Source organism: Blennius ocellaris (genome assembly GCF_963422515.1).
Source record: "Blennius ocellaris genome assembly, chromosome: 1".
In the NCBI taxonomy this organism is placed as follows: Eukaryota; Metazoa; Chordata; class Actinopteri; order Blenniiformes; family Blenniidae; genus Blennius; species Blennius ocellaris.
In genome coordinates, this window is record NC_137650.1 from 18,292,165 (window position 1) to 18,313,981 (window position 21,817).

The following is a 21,817-nucleotide window of genomic DNA, read 5'->3' on the forward strand; positions in this document are numbered from 1 at the left end:
TCAAACTAGTGTCTCCTCTTTGAAGTTGGAACAAACAGGTCAGCGCTTTCCTCATTCGTTAGACGGGAAATGGCCGTGTGCCTGAGAGAGAGAGAGAGAGAGAGAGAGAGAGAGAGAGAGAGAGAGAGAGAGAGGTAGTCAAGACAGAAAAGGCGAGACCGAGAGGTAACTAAAAAGGACAGAGCATTCAACAAGGCGATACTTAGCAAACGAATAGTGTGTACAGCTGATGGGAGCCAATGAAAGCAGAGAGAAAGACAGGCTTCCTTGTTTGTTGAGCTGTAAGGAGATTACTTACCACCGGCCACAACATCTTATCCTTTAAATCCGTCTCTAATACTAGACAGCCTCCAGCAAACACAGATCTCATGGTCCTCGTTGCCTCCCAATCCTGGCGCTGCGCTGCATCCTGGGTGTCAGGATATAATCAAGACAACGGAAAACATAAAGGGAAGCATAGGCACTGACAAGCAAAACAAAAGAGGCGGCTTTGGAAAGCCAAAGGGAGACTTAAAAGATTACAAATAAAAGCAATACACCCCAGCTAAATGGTAAAGAATACAAAGCTGAAGAATATGCATTTCTTAACCAAAATGAATGCGACGGTGTTGGTAAAAGTCTAAATCTCTACATTGAAGGGTCTCTGCAGACATTGTGTGTCAGCATGTGACTCACTTCAGTACATATAATACCGAGTCTCAGCTGAATCATTTAGCAAGTTCAATATGTTAAGGTCATTTTTTTAATTAAAACACACACACAAGCTCATATTAAGGTGTTAAAAGTAATAGAAATCTTCTCTGTCACTTTGTCAGATTTGGGGTCGGACCCCAAATCTGACAAAGTGACAAGAGAGTACATGTGAACCGTACAGAAACACAACAGGGCGTTTTAAGAAATCTAAAGGCTGTCTGTTATCCACTGTAGGTCTGTTTGAAGTTCCAGCTACCTGAGAGGGTATAGACACTTCTCTCCTCTAACTCACTTTTATGTGCTGACTTTTATATTTTTGGCTCAGTTTGGATGAGGGGGGAGGATAACATAACTCTCAGACTGATGGCTGACCGACTTCATCTTTTGAAGATGGGTTTTGATCATAGCTACATGTTTCGATCTATCCATCTTCTATACCGCTTTATTTAATTCAGGGTGCTGGAGCTGATCCCAGCTGACTATGAGCAACGGCCGAACAGCCCAGGTCAAGTCTTCAGTCCATCACAGGGTGAATATAGATAGTTTGGGGGCACCAATTAACCTCAAATGCATGTTTTTGGACACTCAAGCATGCAAAAGGAGAAAATTGTGTTTTTGGACTGCATGAGAAAAGAACAGGCAAATAGCCATAACACCAATATGCCAGGCATTTTATAGTCAAACTTTCTTTAACTAGCAGAAATGTTGACACACACCAATGCACTCTCATTTGGTAAGTAAATGGGAGGATTTATAGCAGTTTTCTGAATTGTAAAAAAAAAAAATATTGATATTGCTGCATAACTGACAGGTTGTGACTCAGTAATATGTTGCAGCCTCAACTCTTGTATTCATTTATTCGAAACGCATACAACAATAATATATACAGAATTCCTTCAAGTGTGAAATCCACCCTAAAAGACCCCCACTGTTGTACGGTCAGTGGTGGTGACGAGTCCTTTGACTTTTTGGCTCTTCATTTGGTTGGTTTGTTGTTCAGAATGCAAAGAAAATCTGCAATAGTGACATGACGGCTTGAATAAGTGTCCCCAGATCAAGCCTTGAACAATAATATGGTCCTCTGAAAGGAAGAATCTCTGGCTAACATAAAATAAACCACTGAGTTGTCACCAAGAGCTTGAGCCGTCATTGACTTCATGCATTCTTTCGTTCTTAGAACTTTGATAGAAGAAAAATATTGGGATTGCGAAGCTGTCGAAAAGCTTCTTTTCATCCATCGTGTCATGAAATACAAAAGAGATGTTCGCACTTTTTCTAATCCAGTTTATTCTTTCTCAGTAAAAGAAACAAAAACTTGCAAAGGGGAAGCAAAACAAAAAGCAAGAGAAACAAAAATATAGAATTTCCCACATTCAGCGTCCCATTTCTCCAACCACATTACAACCAAAAACGCAGCTCTCCACTTAATTGTAAGTAAGTCTGAAACACAAAAGAGGTTAAATAAGGTTTCTTTAAGATACACAATATTCATTCATTATGCATTTTCTGTTCAGTCCTTCCACAGTCCATCAGGAAAATGCTTCAAGGTAATTATCTGCTGATTTCGACTTTCAGCACTCTGCTCACCCCAGCCTTATTCCCTCATCTAAAGTATAACAACAAAGAGGGAGGAAGCGAGACAGAGGGCAAGAAATAGAGCAATCAATACAAGGAAAGATGAGAAAAGTAAAGTGAAAGGAAAGAGGAGAAAAATGCATGTGGCCTCATCATGCTATGTGGAAATCAAAGCATGTTGTCAGGGTTATTATAATGTTGGGGAAAGAAGAAAAGAAAGAAACCCTAAAGACATCGAGTTGATTCAAAGCTGGCACCAACATTTACTTTAAAATGTGGATCATTGAAGTAAATGTCTAAAACATTATGAGAGCCTGAACAGCTATCACAATCCTGAACAGGAGCCTCTGAGTTTGCTATTACAGCTTCAGTCCAAACTCAAAGTGTACAGCAATGTCTGATTTGACCTGTTTGTGCTCAGTGTGAACGACAGCTGAACACATGGAATAACACAAGAGTCAGACTGTGTGTATTTGCAGGAAAGTGCAGTGCTGTATGACAACACAGGCTTTCCAGGTCCAGTCACAAAATCAAAAGCACGCCGGCCCTCAAGTCCAGTGAATGTTTTCCTGATGTTTGTCTACATCCAGCTCACAAAAGCCACACTGAATTAGACTGAGGGGGTGAAGAGGAAATGTCATCATGTGGAAGGTTTGTAGAGAATAAGGAGATAAAGACAGGCAAAAAAGAGGAAGACAGAGAAAATATGCAACAATGCAAGCCTTCTTCAGTCAGATCCCAACATTGAAGACGAGTCTGTGTGTAATCCGAGGACAACCACATCACTGTTTTCACCACCAACTTGTGCGTCTGCGCTCGGCACACTGCAGAAATCTGAATATTAACGTACACAGCCAGAAATATCTTCACGACAATCTTAAAGAAAATGGAGTCAATAGTGTCCCGTAGAGCAGAAGAGAGGGATCCAAGTTGGTGGGAGGACGCAGAGAAGGAGAAGAGCTCGAGCTCCGATATCCTGAGGTGGATGATTAACAGGTGTTTATTTGTGTTTCTAAAGGTTTAGGATTATCAGTGTTGGACGGCCTGGGGGTAAGACACTGACTTCAACAGAGGCTGGCTAGCTTGTTTGCTTCACAAAGTCCATGCTTGGCGCAGAGTACAAAGCAGCTCTGCTCTGATTCTGAGGTAAGGAGCACAGTCTATAAACAGCGCCAAAGCCCAAGTGGAGATGAAGGATAAGTGTTTCATTCTTATCCTTCACATAATCATTCTTATGATTTTTTTTTTTTTTCCTTTTCTTTTCTGAGGTAAAGAGTATAGTCTGGCTTCCAAGACAAACATTTGTATAAAGCGTTGCATTTTTCCTTTTTGTCGCTATTATTCATTCTTACTCCATTCGGACCTGTGTAATCAAGAGCTTGCAAAAAAAGTGAAGAAATCGAGTATTTCCTTTGCTCTTTATTGTTCCATAATTCCTGGGTTTGCTCTTTCTTCCCCCCCGGCAAAAGGCATCTTAGCAGTAGGGATATGATCAAGCCAACAGAAGCAGAAAACGCCCAGGATGTGGGTAATAGTGGAATTTTAGCATAAGTTAAAACGAAAAGGGCAAAGATTTGTATCCAAAAAACCCACAAAAATCTTGAAAAATCAAATTGACAAAAAAAAAAAAATCATATCCCTGTTGGTGCTGAGACGCCATCTGAACACAGAGATTCTTCTGGAAAGTGGGGCGGCAGCTCAAGAGCACTCCTCCCCGATGCGCTGGCATGAGCGGCCCACCTTGCGGTCGAGCTTCACCATCTTGAGCACGGCCTCCTGACGCCCGCGACCCAGGTGGTCAAACAGACACTCGTGTTGCTCAGGAAGACGGTGGAGCATACAGAAGACGTAACCTGCAGGGCCGGAGGGAGACAGAGTCATTAACCTGCTGGGTCCAATCTATATTCACTGCAGCCAGTTAAGATAATGGCTAATGCATAACATAAAAAACAAAACAAAAATAAAAAAACAATTAACGCAATGATTTGTGGTTCACTTTACTTGTAAAGAAGGGTAACAGGATACAAACTGTTTTTGTTTGTTTTGGTTTGTTTTTTTTAATTCACACAGTAGGTGATAATATCTTTTGATGCCAAAAAAAAGTTATTAAAAAAAAATCAAAAAATAACATAACTAAACAGCTAAAAAGGGCCGATATGTGCAGTGGCGGCTTTATAGAGGCCTTTTGTAGCATTCTGTTAGATAGCCTCCTCTTTTGACTCCTTTCAGCAGACGACTCATCTCTCTCACTGACTCTCTGTCTGCACTGAAGCACTTCTAACAAAAGACCTTGCCTCTGTTGGAGGCTCGTTAGGCTCAGAGAAGCTCGTTAGCCCTCATCGTCTCAAATTCATTCATTACTACACATAATAACACGACTGGCGTTCAATAAGTGGTGATTAAAAGCCCAGTTTGACATCTGGTTGCCATGCAATTAAAACCTATACGATCACAGTGCGCAGATGGAGGGGACGGTGCGCAACATGAAACGCAAAACTCCTTATCAGAGAACACCACTTTACCACTTTTTTTTTAAAACAAATCTCACTGTCGAACAGTTCTTTTTAACCTAAAAGGTGAATGAAATTATTTTTCAGACATCAATAGGAATGATTTGGATGATTCATTGAGACTTGAGACTTTTCGTGAAAAAGGTAACACACACATGCTGTACAAAACAAAGCCTTAATCATATCCAATTATCAGACAACTGATTATAAGAAGGCCCCATCTTTTACAAGTTCTGTAGAACCATTTTTTATGAAGTCATGAAATGTACTTCCATGGAAAAAAAAAAATTATGAAAGAAAGAAAGTTTAAAAACAATGAATTCAACAGCTGTCTTTTTTTTTTTTATTGCCGTAATGTGACCTCGACACATGCCTGTGCTCCCAACAGTGCCACTCTGCTGAACCACTCAGATGTTTGCTCTTCAAATAGTCTTGTAATACCACCAGTGTCCACAGTTTATTCCTCTTTCCTCAACTAGTTCTGGTTAAACCTGCTCCTCCCACCTGACCTTGGAATGCCCTTGACCCCTCTTCCTCCTGGCAGATGCCCCTCCTAACACAGCCACTATGACTCGGGTTCAGAAGACTGATGAGTCAACGAGATACCAGTTATTGAAGTGACAACATTTATTAACAGTGGCTCTCGCCACTTACTGTACAAGGGCAAACACATTACAGCCCAGTGGTCATTATATTGTGCTGTACATAACCAAAATATAGTTTACTTACTTTGTTACAGCTTATTTTCTGATTTTCGAGTGAGGTCATTAAGCCCACAACATCATTAACTTTGGCCTTGCGACCCAAGTCTGCTCACATCCACTGGTTGATCCTTCTGAGTTGGAACAAAGTAAAACAATGGCCGTACAGGCACATTCATAACAAAGATTCAAAATACTGTACTTGTGGTTGGAAAGGTGACCTTCAATCAGAACATCTGAGCAAGGTGGATGCGAATAGGTATAGTTTTTGTTGGGTCGTAATGAAAACGTAGAGCACTTGATCAACTCCTAACTATGTACCTTTATTCAGTGTTATACTAACACTTAGAATATTAGAGGCTCTGTGCGACAGCAAGTCCCCCGTGTGTGACAACAATGGATCACATTACCCGCTGAAATGATCTTTTCTCCCTCATTTACAATCTGAAAAGCATTCGTGCTTTCAACTCATTATCAGACCTTCTTGGCTTTAAACTGTGGAGCGTTCTGCAGAACCATTAGCAACGTAATCTGCAATTACTGCAAGAGTTAGAAATCACTATAATTGCCGTCATTTCCCCTGTAAAAAGCATGTTTTCATAGTAAGCATTGGACTATTAAGGATGGATGGCTCATGCATTAAGCAGTGCCTGGTGGAAAAAAAAAAAAAAGGCAAGTCAATTTCCAATTTAGAAATTATTGCATTGGTTTAAGCAGATTGGTCTTTAAGCAGTGAAGAGCTGTGACTTTTTAAGTACTTTAATTTGTATGCAAACAAGTTCATTAGCCAGCCAAGTATTGGTTTAAACTGCATTAGTGTTGGTGGTAATTGGCTTATGTTTTATGTGCCATGTGAAACATTCAGACTTTCTGCATCGGTCCCTCAAGGCTCACAAAAGCACTCTCGTCATCGACGTTTCCGTCAACACATAAACACATGCACAAGTAATAGTAACACTTCTCCGCGCTGGATGGAAGATTCTAAAAACAATGGGAAGAAAATCATACAAAATCGCGTTTTTGTGAGGCTCCTGCTATAGTCACATATTACAATGTTTGCCTGGAAGCAACATAAGTAATAATCACATCCTACCTAATGTTTAAATGATGCATTTCCTCGAGCATGCGAGTGAGTCTGTGAGTGCGTCTCTCCTCACAGATCTTAATGGATGTTAAGTAGAGAGGTGTATGGTCATACCACAGCGACAGGAACCCAGCTCTTGCTGTACCAGCTCCAGTTTGGTTTGGCAGCGATGGCAACGTTTGCGGCTCCGCTGTTTGGAGCCACTGCGAGACGAGGATGGCGATGAAGCGGGCAATGATGACGATGAAGACTCCTCGCCCTCTTGGTCCTCACCCACTCTCATTCGCTTCTCCGGTGAAACGTCACTTTCCGACTCTGAGGCTTTAGACGCATAAGCACAAAAAAAGAAGGGGGGGGGGGGGTGTTGGCTATTAACGACAAACGCCATATACAGTACTGATCGTGGACTGAATATATATATATATATATATGCAGTACAGACCAAAAGTTTGGACACACCTTCTCATTCAATGAGTTTCCTTTATTTTCATGACTATTGACATTGTAGATTCACACTGAAGGCATCAAAACTATGAATTAACACATGTGGAAATATGTACATAACAAAAAAGTGTAAAACAACTGAAAATACGCCTTATATTCTAGTTTCTTCAAAGTAGCCACCTTTTGCTCCGATTACTGCTTTCACACTCTGCATTCTCTTGATGAGCTTCAAGAGGTCGTCACCTGAAATCGTCCTCACTTCACAGGTGAGCCCTGTCAGGTTTAATAAGTGGGATTTCTTGCCTTATTAATGGGGTTGGGACCATAAGTTGTGTTGTGCAGAAGTCAGGTGGACACACAGCTGATAGTCCCACTGAATAGACTGTTAGAATTTGTATTATGGCAAGAAAAAAGCAGCTAACTAAAGAAAAACGAGTGGCCATCGTTACTTTAAGAAATGAAGGTCAGTCAGTCCGAAAAACTGGGAAAACTGGGAAAGTGTCTCCAAGTGCAGTCGCAAAAACCATCAAATGCTACAAAGAAACTGGCTCACATGAGGACCGGCCCAGGAAAGGAAGACCAAGAGTCACCTCTGCTGCGGAGGATAAGTTCATCAGAGTCACCAGCCTCAGAAATGGCAGGTTAACAGCAGCTCAGATTAGAGAGCAGGTCAATGCCACACAGAGTTCTAGCAGCAGACACGTCTCTAGAACAACTGTTAAGAGCAGACTGTGTGAATCAGGCCTTCATGGAAGAATAGCTGCTAGGAAACCACTGCTCAGGACAGGCAACAAGCAGAAGAGACTTGTTTGGGCTAAAGAACACAAGGAATGGACATTAGTCCAGTGGAAATCTGTGCTTTGGTCTGACGAGTCCAGATTGGAGATCTTTGGTTCCAATCACTGTGTCTTTGTGCGACGCAGAAAAGGTGAACGATGGATTCTACATGCCTGGTTCCCACCGTGAAGCATGGAGGAGGAGGTGTGATGGTGTGGGGGGGCTTTGCTGGTCACACTGTTGGGGATTTATTCAAAATTGAAGGCCTACTGAACCAACATGGCGCCACAGCATCTTGCAGCAGCATGCTATTCCATCCGGTTTCCATTTAGTTGGACCATCATTTATTTTTCAACAGGACAATGACTTCAAACACACCTCCAGGCTGTGTCAGGGCTATTTGACCAAGAAGGAGAGTGATGGGGTGCTGCGCCAGATGACCTGGCCTCCACAGGCACCGGACCTCAACCCAATCCAGATGTTTGGGGTGAGATGGACCGCAGAGTGAAGGCAAAAGGGCCAACAAGTGCTAAGCATGTCTGGGAACTCCTTTAAGACTGTTGGTAGACCATTTCAGGTGACGACCTCTTGAAGCTCATCAAGAGAATGCCAAGAGTGTGCGAAGCAGTAATCAAAGCAAAAGGTGGCTACTTTGAAGAACCTAGAATATAAGACATATTTTCAGTTGTTTCACACTTTTTTGTTAAGTATATAATTCCACATGTGTTAATTCATAGTTGTGATGCCTTCAGTGTGAATCTACAATTTTCATAGTCATGAAAATAAAGAAAACTCTTTGAATGAGAAGGTGTGTCCAAACTTTTGGTCTGTACTGTATATACTGTATATATGGCACATTTTACCACTTTAATCTAATCAATCAATCTTTATTTATATAGCACAAGTCAGACCAAAAATAATGCAACGCAAAAGCGCTCAATACAAAAGAAAAAAAAAAATTATCCGTGAGCTTTACAGGAGCATACTACTTTCAGCTGTAATGGTCTTATGTCATGAGCTCACAAAGGGAGCATGGAGGGTTAAGTGTCTTCAACGCAAACGGGGGGGAGATGAAAGACTGCACTTCCCACCATCCGGTCCACATTTGAATTCTAACATTCAAAACTGGCAAACAACCCCCCCCCCCCCACCCCCCCCATCGCATTTCTCAACATAGGATAAGAGAGGCGGCCAGACTGGAGCTGACAGTCGTGGTCAGATGTGGAATGCCCTGCAGCTGTTACCATGTTCGGATGATGCTCGGGTGTAGAATGGAGATGAATCCAGGAAAGTCTGACATGCATTATTCAGAGTGAATATACTGGGTGCAATGACCACCAAGTAAAATCCATGAAGTTGTTGTGCTTTGGATGAATTTGGGCCTGCCTCAAAATTATTATGGTTATCTACGAATGAATGTTTTCAGGAAGCCTGTGATGTATATAGAAATACTTCAGGCGGTGTATGTGAAAGGTTTTGTAAATTAGACCTTTTTTTGTTGTATACAAGCCACCTTGTGTACGCACATACATTTTTAGTAGGGATAAATGCCTCTGCTCCAGCTTTGATAAGAATTTGAAGTGAAAACGTCAAACCATGAAGTGTTTTCTCGGATTCAGTCTGGGCCATTAGTGGTAGAAAGCGGATGTCGTCACACTGGGACAAAACCCCTTTTTTGTGTAAAATAAAGGTAGATTAAATAGCTCTCCTGCAACACATTGCATGCAGCCTCGCCTCTAAGACAGCAGGGGTATGTGGCGAGCTTCTGCTGGTTGGCTAAAATTTCAACTCGGCTTTTCTCATCAATCCTGTAGACTTTTTCCCCTGGCCCGGCCGAAATGCAGATCAGCGCTCAATAAATCTCTGAGAACTAGGCCAAGCTTAGCTGTCCGATTCCCCCCAGCCTGCTACATCGATCCCTTTCTTTTTGCTTCTGTGTCTATGTATGTGCAATAACATGTTAAAAAAAAAACAAGAAAAAAACAGAAAACTATTGCTTCTAACCACCTTTTGTTTTCCGAGAGCTGTGATTCATGTGGGGGCAAGTCAGAAATACATATATTTTAAATCAAATGTATTTGAAAATATATAAAACAATCAAAATAGTAGACATGGAATGAAAAACTATAAAACATGAAAATCATATTTAAAATAAGTACGTATGTAGGAAATATTTTTTTTAAAGCAAGAAAAGCATTTGAAACCAGGTCATGTTTATGGTTGTTAAACATTTAAATGTAAACAAAAAATGGGGGGGGATTGGGGGGCACAGTTGACAGCAAAAGGTTTAAATGGTGCCGAGTGTGCAGGTGTCCTCTCAAATGATGCCTCTGCGTTTGGACGAGAGATCAATGTGTTCACGCACTTTTGCCGAGCCGTGCCTGGCGCCACACTTGTCTCAAGTCAAGCAACAGGTTGTGTCACCTCAGGGTGAACGCACAATGAAGGAAAATCCACACGCGGTCAGACTCTCCAGTTATTTTTCACTTCTCATTCAGTCAGAATGAATCAATTACACCAGCTCTACACCATACATGCACATGTTTGAGCTCGGCTTGAGAGCGTGACTGTGACCTGGTTCCCCTTTCATTATTCAAGCCTTTTTTTTTTTTAATCTATAGAATGCAATTGTTTGCCGTGATGTGATGATGCTAACCACAGAGCGACAGTTTTCTCTTCATTAAGGTTTTTCTCACATTGATTCTATTTATATTTGCCATCTTTGGTCTATTTGCTCAGCCTTCACATGCCCACATTACAGCAGACACGCTCTGCTTGATCGCCAATGTCCTTTCCTCAACTGGTTTCCCTTGAAGAACAATTAACTTCACCATTAAGGATCAATTCAGCCCCGTGACTGCTTGTATGTTCTCTTTTAAGTGAGCATGACAAGCCGGCAATGCAGAACACACAACAGACCTTGAAGAAGGACAGCTGAGACATACCTGACTCAAATGAACGTTTTGTGGGAGTGGATAGTGAGCTCAAGACGTTGTCTGTACCAGATGCTCCTGGAAAAAAAGACGGATGAGGTCAGCAAAATAAAGGAAAGGAAGCGGGGACATGAGAGAGGACAATGATAAAACAGAATGTGGAAAGACCGTAGTTTCCATTACAAGATAGTATTCCTCTAAAAATATTAAATATCTAAAATAAGTGAAGACGAGTTTAAATTGTACAAAACGCCAAAACAAGGCAAGGACCTACAAACAATCTGCACTCACAACCGTAGTATTGTGTAATGTAGAAATTAATGTAGAAACCATTCAGCTGGAAAGAAAATCTTGTTGAATTGATGTACTTGGTCATCCTGAAACACCCGGAGATTAGAATTGTGAAAATCTGACTCTCTGCTACCAAACAGGTACCATATTTCACAGGGTAGCAGGATGAAAAGACCATGACAAGAGTGTGACAAATCCTTTATCATACTGTGATTTTTTTTTCTCTTCTCTACGCAGCAACCATGATAGATATCAGTGAAGAGGAGCCCACAGTGTCCACTCTAAAGCCAGCCCGGCAACGGCTGGCTGGTTGTGGGGGAAAAAAACAAAACATTACAGTTGTACTAAATGTGTTATATGAATCACCTGTTCCTGATATTGTTTTAAAATTTAGTGGAGAGTGAGTAATAAAAACATTAGAGAACTTTATAATTTTTTTTTTAAATACTACGACCCTGAATATGGTAAAACATTTCTATATCTTAATGTCCGGACTATTGTGCGCACTTGAATATAAATAAGCCACACCCACCAAATTTAAAAAGAAAAAAGAATTGCACATATAGGTCGCAATAAGCCGCAGGTGTCCACTTTGTAACATGGCATGAATTTCACTACGGGTCTTTTTTTTGTTTGTTTGTTGTTGCTTTTTTTTGACCAAGTTTTAAACAGGGATTCTGTAGTGGGGCTGAGGAGAGGGGGGGGGGGGGGGGGGGGGGGGGGATAAAGCAAGAGAATCACTTGACAAATACACAAACACTGAGGATTTTATCTTTGTTGATAAAGTACTTTTATCGGTTTTTTTGCTGATTGTGATTTTTAGGTGGAAGATTTTCCTGAGAACAAATGGTCTGCCACAGAGCGTAGCCATGGAGCGCAGCAGTTCAGAGTTACGTGATGTACTTGAACGCATCGCCCATGTATCGGTGGCATGAAGTTCGTGAACCCGTAAAAACTGATAGCTGATGAGCTGTGTTGTCATTTAACCCGCAGCGTTCAAAGCGTGTGAAAAATGTAGCAACTTATAGTCCGGAAATTTATCATTTGTAATAGAGATTTAGATAAAACCATACTGGTGAATACTTGCTGCAGTAAGATGATCTTTGCTGGCATTAAGTTGATCTGATAATTTAGCAAAGCTCACCATATAAAAAAAAAAAAAAGCCTGTATAATGTAGCAGCTGTCTTATTTGTCTCGTCATACTTTGAATGGACATGCATTTGTGATAACTAGTGGTACATCAGTAAGTAAACATGAGTTCAGTTTGAGTTAAAAGTCCATAGATGTGCGACCTTAGAATAAAAATTTTTTTTTTTTTAAAGTCAGCCAAAGCATGGACAATCATGCACTTCAGTATTTTAGTAAATTCCCTGTTGGATCAGGTCAGTCTGAAAGCTTGTTTTATCCATGTATCCACATGCATTTGGTGGCCACTCTATTGTCCTGTCCTCAGTCAACCTCTAAAAATAACCTTGTCACTTTCCAGCAATGACTGATGCCCTGGCAATTGTAGGTGTCCTCTTAAAACCTTCACTTCTGAACAGATACCCTTTCCGATCATTCTCTCTATCTGTGCCATGAGGACAAATATAGCCCTGGCAGGGGCACTGCAGCTGCTGCTTCAGCTGGCAAACGCTTGTAGCAAACTTCAATGGTAAGAAGCACTTCACGAAAAGTGTCTAGTTTTGACAACAATCACAAATGTACATTTTAACATGTACAGTAAGCACTAGATTGCACACCATATTACTTTCTGCCAGTTCTACATTTATAAGTGGGGAATACTCTTCGCTCCACCCTTCATGCTTCACCGTCTTACCGTCTTGAACAGGTACAGATGTCCCTCCAGTCTCTGCAGGCAAAGGGTCTTCTGATGCATTAGGCATTGACATCTGACTAATGCTGCTGTTTGTTTCATTACAGAAGATGTCTGCTTGACTGCTGCTGGAGCTCGGAGAGGACTTTGGAGCACAATCATCATTTGGCTGCTTCTTCTGAATATCTGGGGGAAAAAAAGCCACACCACATTTTAAAGTGTATATATATATCTTAATGGATCCATCATTGTTTCTAGTACATGAAGCCAACGTGTGGCAGCTCAAAGAAGTGTGGCATAGAAGTGCATTTTTTTTTTTTTTTTTTTTTTTTTTAATGATAATAGTGCTCCAGAGGAGTATTTTTGAATTTTTATGAAAACAGGGAGGTCAGGATGTATAAAATTAAAGATGAACAGATCAGAGGGATGGGTAAAGTCAAAATGAACCTGGAGGCCAAGTGGAGATGGTTTGGACATGTGCTGAGAGATAGAGGATATATTGGATAAAGTATGATGGAGATGGCGCTGCCAGGCAGGAGAAGAGGGAGACATAAAAGAAGATTTATGGACGTGGTGAAGGAGGACATCGAGATAGTTGGGAGGCAGCGGGTACTGTGAGATAGGGGCAGAGGATGCACTATGGCCACCTCTGAAGGGAGCAGCCAAAAGAAGCAGAGCTTCCTCTTCAAATTTATCACACTTATTTGGACAGATTGTAGTCCGAGTGAGACAGGAAGATGGATTCATACCAAATTTTAGCAAAGAGAAAAAGCAATCAAGACGGAATAATTTCTTCAGCAGCTCAAAAAGAAAGACTGATACATAAAATTAGGCAAAATTGAATGTATAAATAAGGAAGATTGCTCTGTGCATGGAAGGACGTTCATGAGATGTGGAGCTGAAGCAATGTTTTTACTATTGTTAGTTTATTGGTAACAAATGGCATTAAGTTGGATTGTTTTAATAAGCAGTCACTAAGGTAAATTGCAGGTGGATACAATAACGGCATACAATAAGCTTGAGCAAGCTATGCTTTTAAGAATTCCATAACAATCTCTGGAATAAAGAGTTCAAGGTGAAACAAGCACTCGTTCTTATCCCAGAGTTGACCTCCGCTGACGTCTTTCTCGACTTTTTGTCAGGAGATACAGTGGAGCAAATCCTCGACCCTCCCACCACCAAAACACAGAGCACAATGTTCATTTACCTGCAAAGCATTTTGAGCAGAGATTCTTGGTTTTGCTCGACCTGGGGAGAAGAGAGGAAAGACAAGTGTTACTTAAATCCAATTTAATTTGTCTAATGTTCACATAAGCTTAAAAAAACACCCAACAATAATAATATGCAGATGCCAGAGTGTGTGAGTGCTTTCTCACACAGCACAAAAATAATGTAACAACGTGTTTCAATGGCCCCGAGTCGCAGGGCGAGACTTCATTTTTCATTTGGGTGCTTGGTAAGGAAAAATTCAAGGAGGATTGAGAATCAGGCCTTAGTTTTAAATCATTCAGAGGATCCCAGAATGCTTCAGCATGAGACTGTCCAGGCATACGCAGTGGTCTAAATAAAGGGATAAATGTACTCAATTGTGACTTCTGTTTTGAGCTTCAGTAACTCACAATTAATTGAAGATATTCAGAGGGCAAAACAAAAGTTATAGTCCAAACCATATACATTCATCAAATGCATTGAACGACTTTTATAATCTAATCATCCAAGTGTCACATTTTCATTCAGTAAACAGTGAAATTGCAAAGAGTCTCAAACAAGCAAACATGTTCACTCAACTGAAAATATTCCTGTAACAAAACGACAAGAACACATTCTACACTGCTGGCTGGTGAACAAACACAAGTGTAGTCTGCGTATTGTTCCCGGGCAATGGTCGGCCAAACTACAGCTTGTTCTCTGTGGGTTGTCTCTGGGTGTTCTGGATTCTTCCCACAGTCCAAAATATGTATTTGTGGTTGTTCGCGAGTCTGACATGACCGTCTCTTGTCTCTTTGTGTTGTGTTTGCCCTGTGATGGACCGGTGGCCTGACCAGAGTGCACCTCGCATTCACCCAGTCAGCTGGGATCTCTTCTATCAAGTCCAACTTTTATAAAGCAGTAGTAGCTGATGGATGGAAGAATTAAAGAACTGATAGAGCCAGGTTCAAAGTTCCTGTGTAATGGCTGCATTTCCAAAGGTAGACAAGTGCTACCTTACAACATAGCTTTTCTTTCAACTGGGCAAGCTGATTTTTTTGAGGTGTGCATACCTCTATGTTTGTTCAAAATATAGACGTTATTAAAACTCTGATTTGACCAATTTCTGTCCCTTGTGGTCAACAAATTGCTCGATACTGTTTTGACCTGCATTAATAAATGTCATAAATTTGACCTCTTTACAAACCCCCAGAGAGGAACGTTGCTGGAAGAATTTGATTCCTCTGCATTTCGGTAGCTTGGAAATTTTCTATATATCAGAAATGGTCTCGTTCTGGTTATGAGAAGCACAAATGCCAGATTCTGTCAATAGCATTAGGATAGACGCAAGTATTTAAAACCTGACATAATAAAACAAATAGGCTCAATTTGCAAACTGCTGGAACACAGCAATTACAACACTTCTACGGTCAAGATGACAAACAATTAAACTGCTGTGATCATTGTCCCCAAAATAGCTGCTGAAATGAAAATAATTAACAATTTCCTCTGTTTAGAAACAGCAACAGCTCTTTACATTAAGTCACAGTTTTAATGGGCTATTCCAAACGTTTCCATATGCTTCGTTGTATTTCCTGAGCACAAATAAAGATCTTTGATATCAAATTGTTGTGATGGGGTTGATCACCGACACCTTGCTGATTTGGTGGCACAGCGCTTTCACAACAGATGGCTCTGGCTTTCCACGGAGAAAGCTTCTCTCATTTCCTCTCCAGCCCTTGCCATTACTGTCTGTGCATCAAGCGTGATGGTCGCTATGATCAGTCACGTCCTATTTATTTGGGGCGCATCGTTGCACACCTTTGCCCCCATTTCTAGATGTAGGGTCAGCTGCAGTCAACCTAAGGGTTGTCTGTCAGTCTTGTAGCGTGTCATTTTGGGTTTGAAAAGAAGAAGCGAGGAGTTGAAGAAAGTCAATGAGACACAGGGAGGGAGGAAACCAACACCAAGTAAACAGCAAGTCACATCCCGTTATTGCCTTTCAAAACAGAGGTAAACCCACGGATTAATTATGGGGGGAAAAAAAGGAATGAGGAAGGGTGAGAAAATAACATGCAGAGAAGACTCCAGCATTGCTATGCTGAGTGGAGTGTGAGAAGAGTACGCCCAACTTTTCTATCTCAAAGTTGGCCCACTGCTGTCACTAATGAGAATATCTGATTAGAAGAGACAGGAAAAGGAGGTTGGTCAGCTTGGTGATTCAGTTTGAGTGGCACAAAAATGTTGTGATAAATGTTTAAGAATATGACTGGAGAATATGGAGTGGAGAAGTCTTTTTTCCCCCTGAATCTATTAACATTTTCTTAGCTGCACATATATTGATGGGTGATCAAGAGGCACATTTCAGTGGGATACTTTCACTCTGTGTGGCCACTTGATCATTTTTGGGGACAGAAGGAAAGTTCAGCTTGACCTTCACATTTCAAGGATGCTTGATTTTTGGCTGTGGCTGCGAGAACCTGAAAATCAGGAGACAACTTGTCTTGTGTGTGTCCTTGAAACCGTATTACTTCCACCTGAAGCATTTCTAAAGCAACTCATCCGTGTAAAGACAGAAGATCTAAAAGGGTGGACAACATATCAGACTGGGAACCATATCCTGCACTCATATTGCTGTGGTTACTGATGCACACTGTGATCAATGTCAGCTTACATTTCGCCCAGTACATGACTAACAAAACCAATGATCAATCCAACATACCAAAGAGCTCAGACATCAATATGTCCAACTTTCATCTAGAATCAATTTTGGTCAAATTACAAATACTGTATGACACTACACCCCATAAAGCCAAAACAAAACCAAAACAAAATGGTGTCTGATGCCACAGCAGGATACTGAAAGATCTTCAAGAAGCTAATTATTAGATGTGTGTCTTGAAGTTAATGTGAAAATGTGTAATTGAATGCCATGATCTTGAAAAGGATGAAAATGTGGTGCAAAAAGTCACATAAGGAACCTGCTAGAATATTTTTAGCCCAGGATAATACCAATAACATGTTTGCTTCAGAGAAAATAGTCACTTTGTGTTAATTGTACTATATTGTTTCCAAGCTTATCACAATGGGGGGAAAAAAATTAATCAAGCAAGAATAAGCATACTTGTGAATTTACTTCCATATCCATAGTTAACCGTGTCTCGCCATGCTGGTAGCAGTGGGCTGCTGAGGCATGGTGCCAAAGGAGGCACTCAGGCAGACAGTGGGATTTGAACCCACAGGTCTCTGAAGTTAAACTCTCTTCTGTAACCTCCAGGCAATGACTGCCCCGAAAATAATAATATACATAATAGCTACACCGAATGAGTGAATTGTGCACTTTAAAGACCAAATGTGGTTTTGTCGTAATGATGGACAAAAGAAAAATTAAGGTTTTAAAGCTAGCAGTTTTTGGTGTTTTGTCAAATATTTTCAAACCCATAACATATAAACTAAAAATGTTCACGCACAATTAAAGTTAAAGTGCAAATAATGATGTAATCCAGTCGTAAAATATGTAAACTACTTAATATTGGGAAATATATTTTTTTTTATTCTAAATATTGTTTTATTTTTAATTGTAATTACATATAATCCAAAACTATCCTCAAATAAATACAAAATCAAACTAAAATTAAACAAATGCAGACAGGAGAATCGAGATAGGTTTTTTATTTTGAGTCTTTCAGGTAACTTTATGTATAGATTTTCTGTATTTTTGGTACATAACTCGAGTTAAAGGTATGCTAAATGCCATCAAATGGGGAGGGGGTGGGGGGGGGGGGGTACTCGTATGGCTTTGCTGGGCTGGACAAAGTTATTTGGCCTTCGCCAACACAATCACAAATACAATGATCTCATTGGGATCAATGTGCTGAGAAAATAAACAAAAAAACAAACATGTTGTGTCAACGTGCGCTCAGTCTGAGCAGCGTATCTGGTGCTCAGCATTGATCGGCTGGTGAAGGAGCTGCTCGCTGAGAGATCTCTTAACCAGCTGCCTTACTGTATGAACTTAACACATTAGCTCCCCTGTTTTAAACACTCGCTGTCGCACCTGCCACGCTACCTGGAGGGTTTTATCCCGCACCTCGACCCTGCTTTCCTCCCGGTACGGGGGAGGGTTAACGAGGCCAACGGGAGTTAGCAAGCGGCTAATGCTACAAAACAATGGGGAGGGGGTAATAACAAGAGAAGCAGCTCATCCCTGTTTGAGCTGCTAATGCTAGTGGCTACCGACTCTGCTAGCCGTCGCCGGAGAGAGAAAGCGTTTTACAAAGCAGAAACAACGAGGATGTTGGGTTTAGTTTTGGGTTGGTTTTTTTTGGCTTACCCCCAAAAGCCACAGGGGCAGCGCGGGGGTATAACGTTAACGTTACTCGGGGGCTTGCTGCCCTCGCTCCCCGTGTCCCCCATGTCGGTCTCCCGTGTCGGTCTCTCTCCGCGTAGCAGGTGAATCCGTGGATGGAGTGAGGGCCTCGCTGTTTGCCTTTTAGATCCCCCTGGCTTTGACAGATACACAGTCAATAACCGGACGAAATAATCCGTAAGGGTTCCGGTGAAAGATGAACGGCTTGCCGACACGAGCGGCCACTGACTCCGTAAAATTAGAACAGTTTTCGGTCGACGTTAAGACGCCCGAGCCGTCAAACGCGACGACGGACAGAAGCACCGGGGATCCTGGGCCGATCAGCTGGAGCGAGGAGCGAACCACTCACGGAGAGAGGGGAGCTGAGAGGGGGAATACAAAGAGTAAAAAGTTACCCTGACGTGGATGTACAGGGGAAAAAACAGCGATTATAGAGACTGACATATTAATAATAGAAACAGTGGGTGTACTAAAATGGCACTTAGTTTGGAGATGAATGATCCAGTGGTATATTTGTGAGTATGAGTCATGATGGTATGATCCACACAAACTACCTCTCCACAGTTAGAGGCACACAACACAGACAGAGCCTCAGTGTCTTTCTTCAGCCTGCTTATTGAAGACGACTGACCTCAGTCAACATTCACTTCTCACAGTAATCTGCTTTAATGAAACTCGTCTCTCGCTGCAGTGAATGCCGTCTCATTTTTCCTCCTTGTACATCAACTCTATACTGAAGGATTTCAATTTATCCTCTATAAATTACTTTTTGACAAAGTATTTTTACAGATTTCTGAATCTGGCCGTTGTTCATAGTGACAGTAGCAATAGCTGAGTTCTTTGGCTGTTCATCAAGAAGATATTATGGACATTTTTGATTATGAATAAAAGAGACACATAAATGTTGTGACTGATACTTGTGGTGCTGTTATTAGGAGGTAATTCAACATGTGTGCTGTAGGAAAGGTCCACTGTGACATGGAATTTGGAGCCCACTTAGGTGACGTTTGCTCAGATGGTGGATCATGTCATGTTTGAGTCCCCTGTCGTTTTTTCCCCCAATGTCCTTAGGAAAGAAAGTAAACACCAAGCTGCCTAACATAGCACCCTACAATGGAGATCTTAACTGATCATGTGAAGCATGTTCAGACAGCTGAAAGAGTCAAATGTGCACCATCAGTAAAGTAATTTTCTATTTCTTTCTAACAAACCAATTTCAACCACTCTTTTTTTGTTGAGTTCACATTTATGTTATCCAGATACACACTATCTCACTGAGTTCCAATTGATCTGAGATGCAACTTTTAACATAACTATAAATGTTGTATTTGAGGTGGGTTTGCACTTTAATTCTCTTTGCCCTGACTACATGGAGAAATGTTTTTCCCCTGCTAAGCTTTACTCTGATACTAAAATTTGACTGTCATGCAGATTTGATGAATGATCTGGCATTACGCAACTTTCATAATAACTAATGCAATGCTCAATGCTGGCCAATTTGTAATTGGCCAGCCAATTTGTAATCAAGAGATTATTGTACTAGTATTTTTCTACTATCAAGAATATTGTTTAAGTAAACATAAGTCATGGAGATTTCTTAATTGTGTACTCCAACAAAGATATCTTGTCAAGAGACAGTGGCTCCAGCGCCAGTGACATTTAAATATTGTGCATTTTTATGGCATTCATGCTCCAATGCAATTGATAATATCAAATCATTCTGTTCAAGGATAAATTTATCAAAGTAATCACGAAAACGCTAACTAACATCTGCAGGTCATTTAAAGTAACCGAATAACCGAGCAAGCATATCTTGGGATTGAGGGGGAAAACCAAGGCACACAGAGAAAGTCACAGGCAGAACAATATGCAAACACCAAAGGCCCTATTGGTCAGCAGGTTCAAACCAATAACTGTGAGTTAATGGTGCTAACCACTATGGCAAAGTTCATCTATCTTCTATAATGCGTTATTGAATTCAGGGCACATCCTAGACAGGTCACACTCCATCACAGCACAAACACAGAGAGACAGACAACCACACATATACTCACATTCACAAATGTTGGGTATCCAGAGTCCTCGATGAACCTCAAATATATGTTTTCGAACTCTGGGCAGAAACTAGAGAACCCAGAGAAAACACCAGCACAATGACTCCCTGACTTGCACTCAAACCCATGAGAATCTCGCTATGAGGCGAGAGAACTCATAAATACACCCATGTGTGGCCTCATTACATAGTGTGTCAAATTGTCTATTATCAAAAGAATGATTAGTTTTGATTAGTCATCAACTTTTCCACATTTTTTTGTGTAAACATTCAACGTGTGATCTTAACAAAGACCTTTACGTTTACATTTATTAGAAAAAAATATTATTGTGATTTGGGGTTTTGAAGCACCAGCTACATTGTTTTAAACCACATCCCACTCTAGGCTTTGTCCCACCTTAGCTATATCTTTCACCGAAGCCTTCATACCGTTAGACCAATTTGTCCTATGTGTATGATGCCATTCCTCTTGGACCATAGCATATCTGATTTAAAATAGTGTGTTTTTGTTACGTTAGTCCCTGTGGCACTCTGTCGGCTTACAGGTTGACCTTACGCTGAAATAACAGAACAGTGAACCCTAACCCTAACCCTCTTGAGGAGGGTGAGGATTGTGCTTGCTCCATTAATATCTTGAGTTACCCTTTTTTCTAAGCCTTGTTAGTGAAAAATTATCCTCCGTTTCCAAGATGGTAGTTACCCCAAAAATAGATGGTTTAAACCAAACACTTAAGGTGAAGGAACCTCTCCACTGCTCTCAACACTTGTTGCATAGGCTTTAGGACTGGATCCTTCATAACATTATATTTCTTTACACTTACGTGTATAATAAGAAAATCCCTCAAACATTTTGGAGCCACCATCTCCCATCCAATCCTTTTCCATGATGTCATTCAATCATCCTCCAACCAATAACTGAACGATATAATTTACAATTCAAACATGCTCACCCCACCATCTGATTCTTTTTTTTAACTGAAGGGCTGACCACTATTGCAAACAAAGTGCTGTAGAAAGTAGTCCAACTTGTTCTAATATACCACTCAGGGAGCAAGTGGTATCATTGAACATGTAAAGTCGATTCTGCGTAAAACTTGAATTTTTATGATGTGTTCCCATCTTTCAAAGTCTTCTTCTATATTTTTCAAAACTGTTAAGAAATTTTCTTCAGATATGGATGTCAAGGTGACAAGGATGGATTAATTCTGGTATACCCAGATCAATGATTTTTTTTTTTAGTAATGTTGATGTGAGTACTGAGAGATATCTTACTTCCATCTGTATCTAAATTGAAGCTGATTTTGACAAATTAACCTTAAATTCTAACAGCTTACAAAAATGTTCCCATGCTTTCAAGACATGCGGAAGAGCTCAGAGTTTGC

General features: G+C 40.8%; 1 protein-coding gene across 3 annotated transcripts; it reads right to left on the reverse strand.

Annotated features, from left to right (window-relative positions):
* Positions 1–1,960: 1,960 nt before the first annotated feature.
* Positions 1,961–18,688, reverse strand: LOC308131922 (AN1-type zinc finger protein 3 homolog). Of its 3 annotated transcripts, none has more exons than XM_080498824.1 (7): positions 18,347–18,688; positions 14,033–14,073; positions 12,829–13,011; positions 10,730–10,795; positions 6,678–6,884; positions 5,508–5,610; positions 3,981–4,121 (listed from the first exon to the last, which is right to left on the reverse strand). In XM_080498824.1, the coding sequence occupies exons 1-6, from the start codon at positions 18,427–18,429 to the stop codon at positions 5,546–5,548; spliced, it is 645 nt and encodes a 214-aa protein (XP_080354950.1). In that variant the 5' UTR covers positions 18,430–18,688; the 3' UTR covers positions 3,981–4,121; positions 5,508–5,545. The 3 variants fall into 3 exon arrangements, with proteins under 3 accessions (XP_080354948.1, XP_080354950.1, XP_080354949.1); XM_080498823.1 differs by having other exon boundaries at positions 5,508–5,613; XM_080498822.1 differs by lacking the exon at positions 5,508–5,610 and having other exon boundaries at positions 1,961–4,121.
* Positions 18,689–21,817: the final 3,129 nt, after the last annotated feature.

Excerpts from the sequence above, each read along its gene's own strand:
- LOC308131922 (XM_080498822.1), bottom strand. The coding sequence starts at position 18,429 with ATGGGGGACACGGGGAGCGAGGGCAGCAAGCCCCCGAGTAACGTTAAC. Across the intron at positions 14,074-18,346 it reads TGCCCCTGTGGCTTTTGGGG|GTCGAGCAAAACCAAGAATC; the intron begins GTAAGCCAAAAA and ends TCTTCTCCCCAG. Across the intron at positions 4,122-6,677 it reads GCTGGGTTCCTGTCGCTGTG|GTTACGTCTTCTGTATGCTC; the intron begins GTATGACCATAC and ends CCGGCCCTGCAG.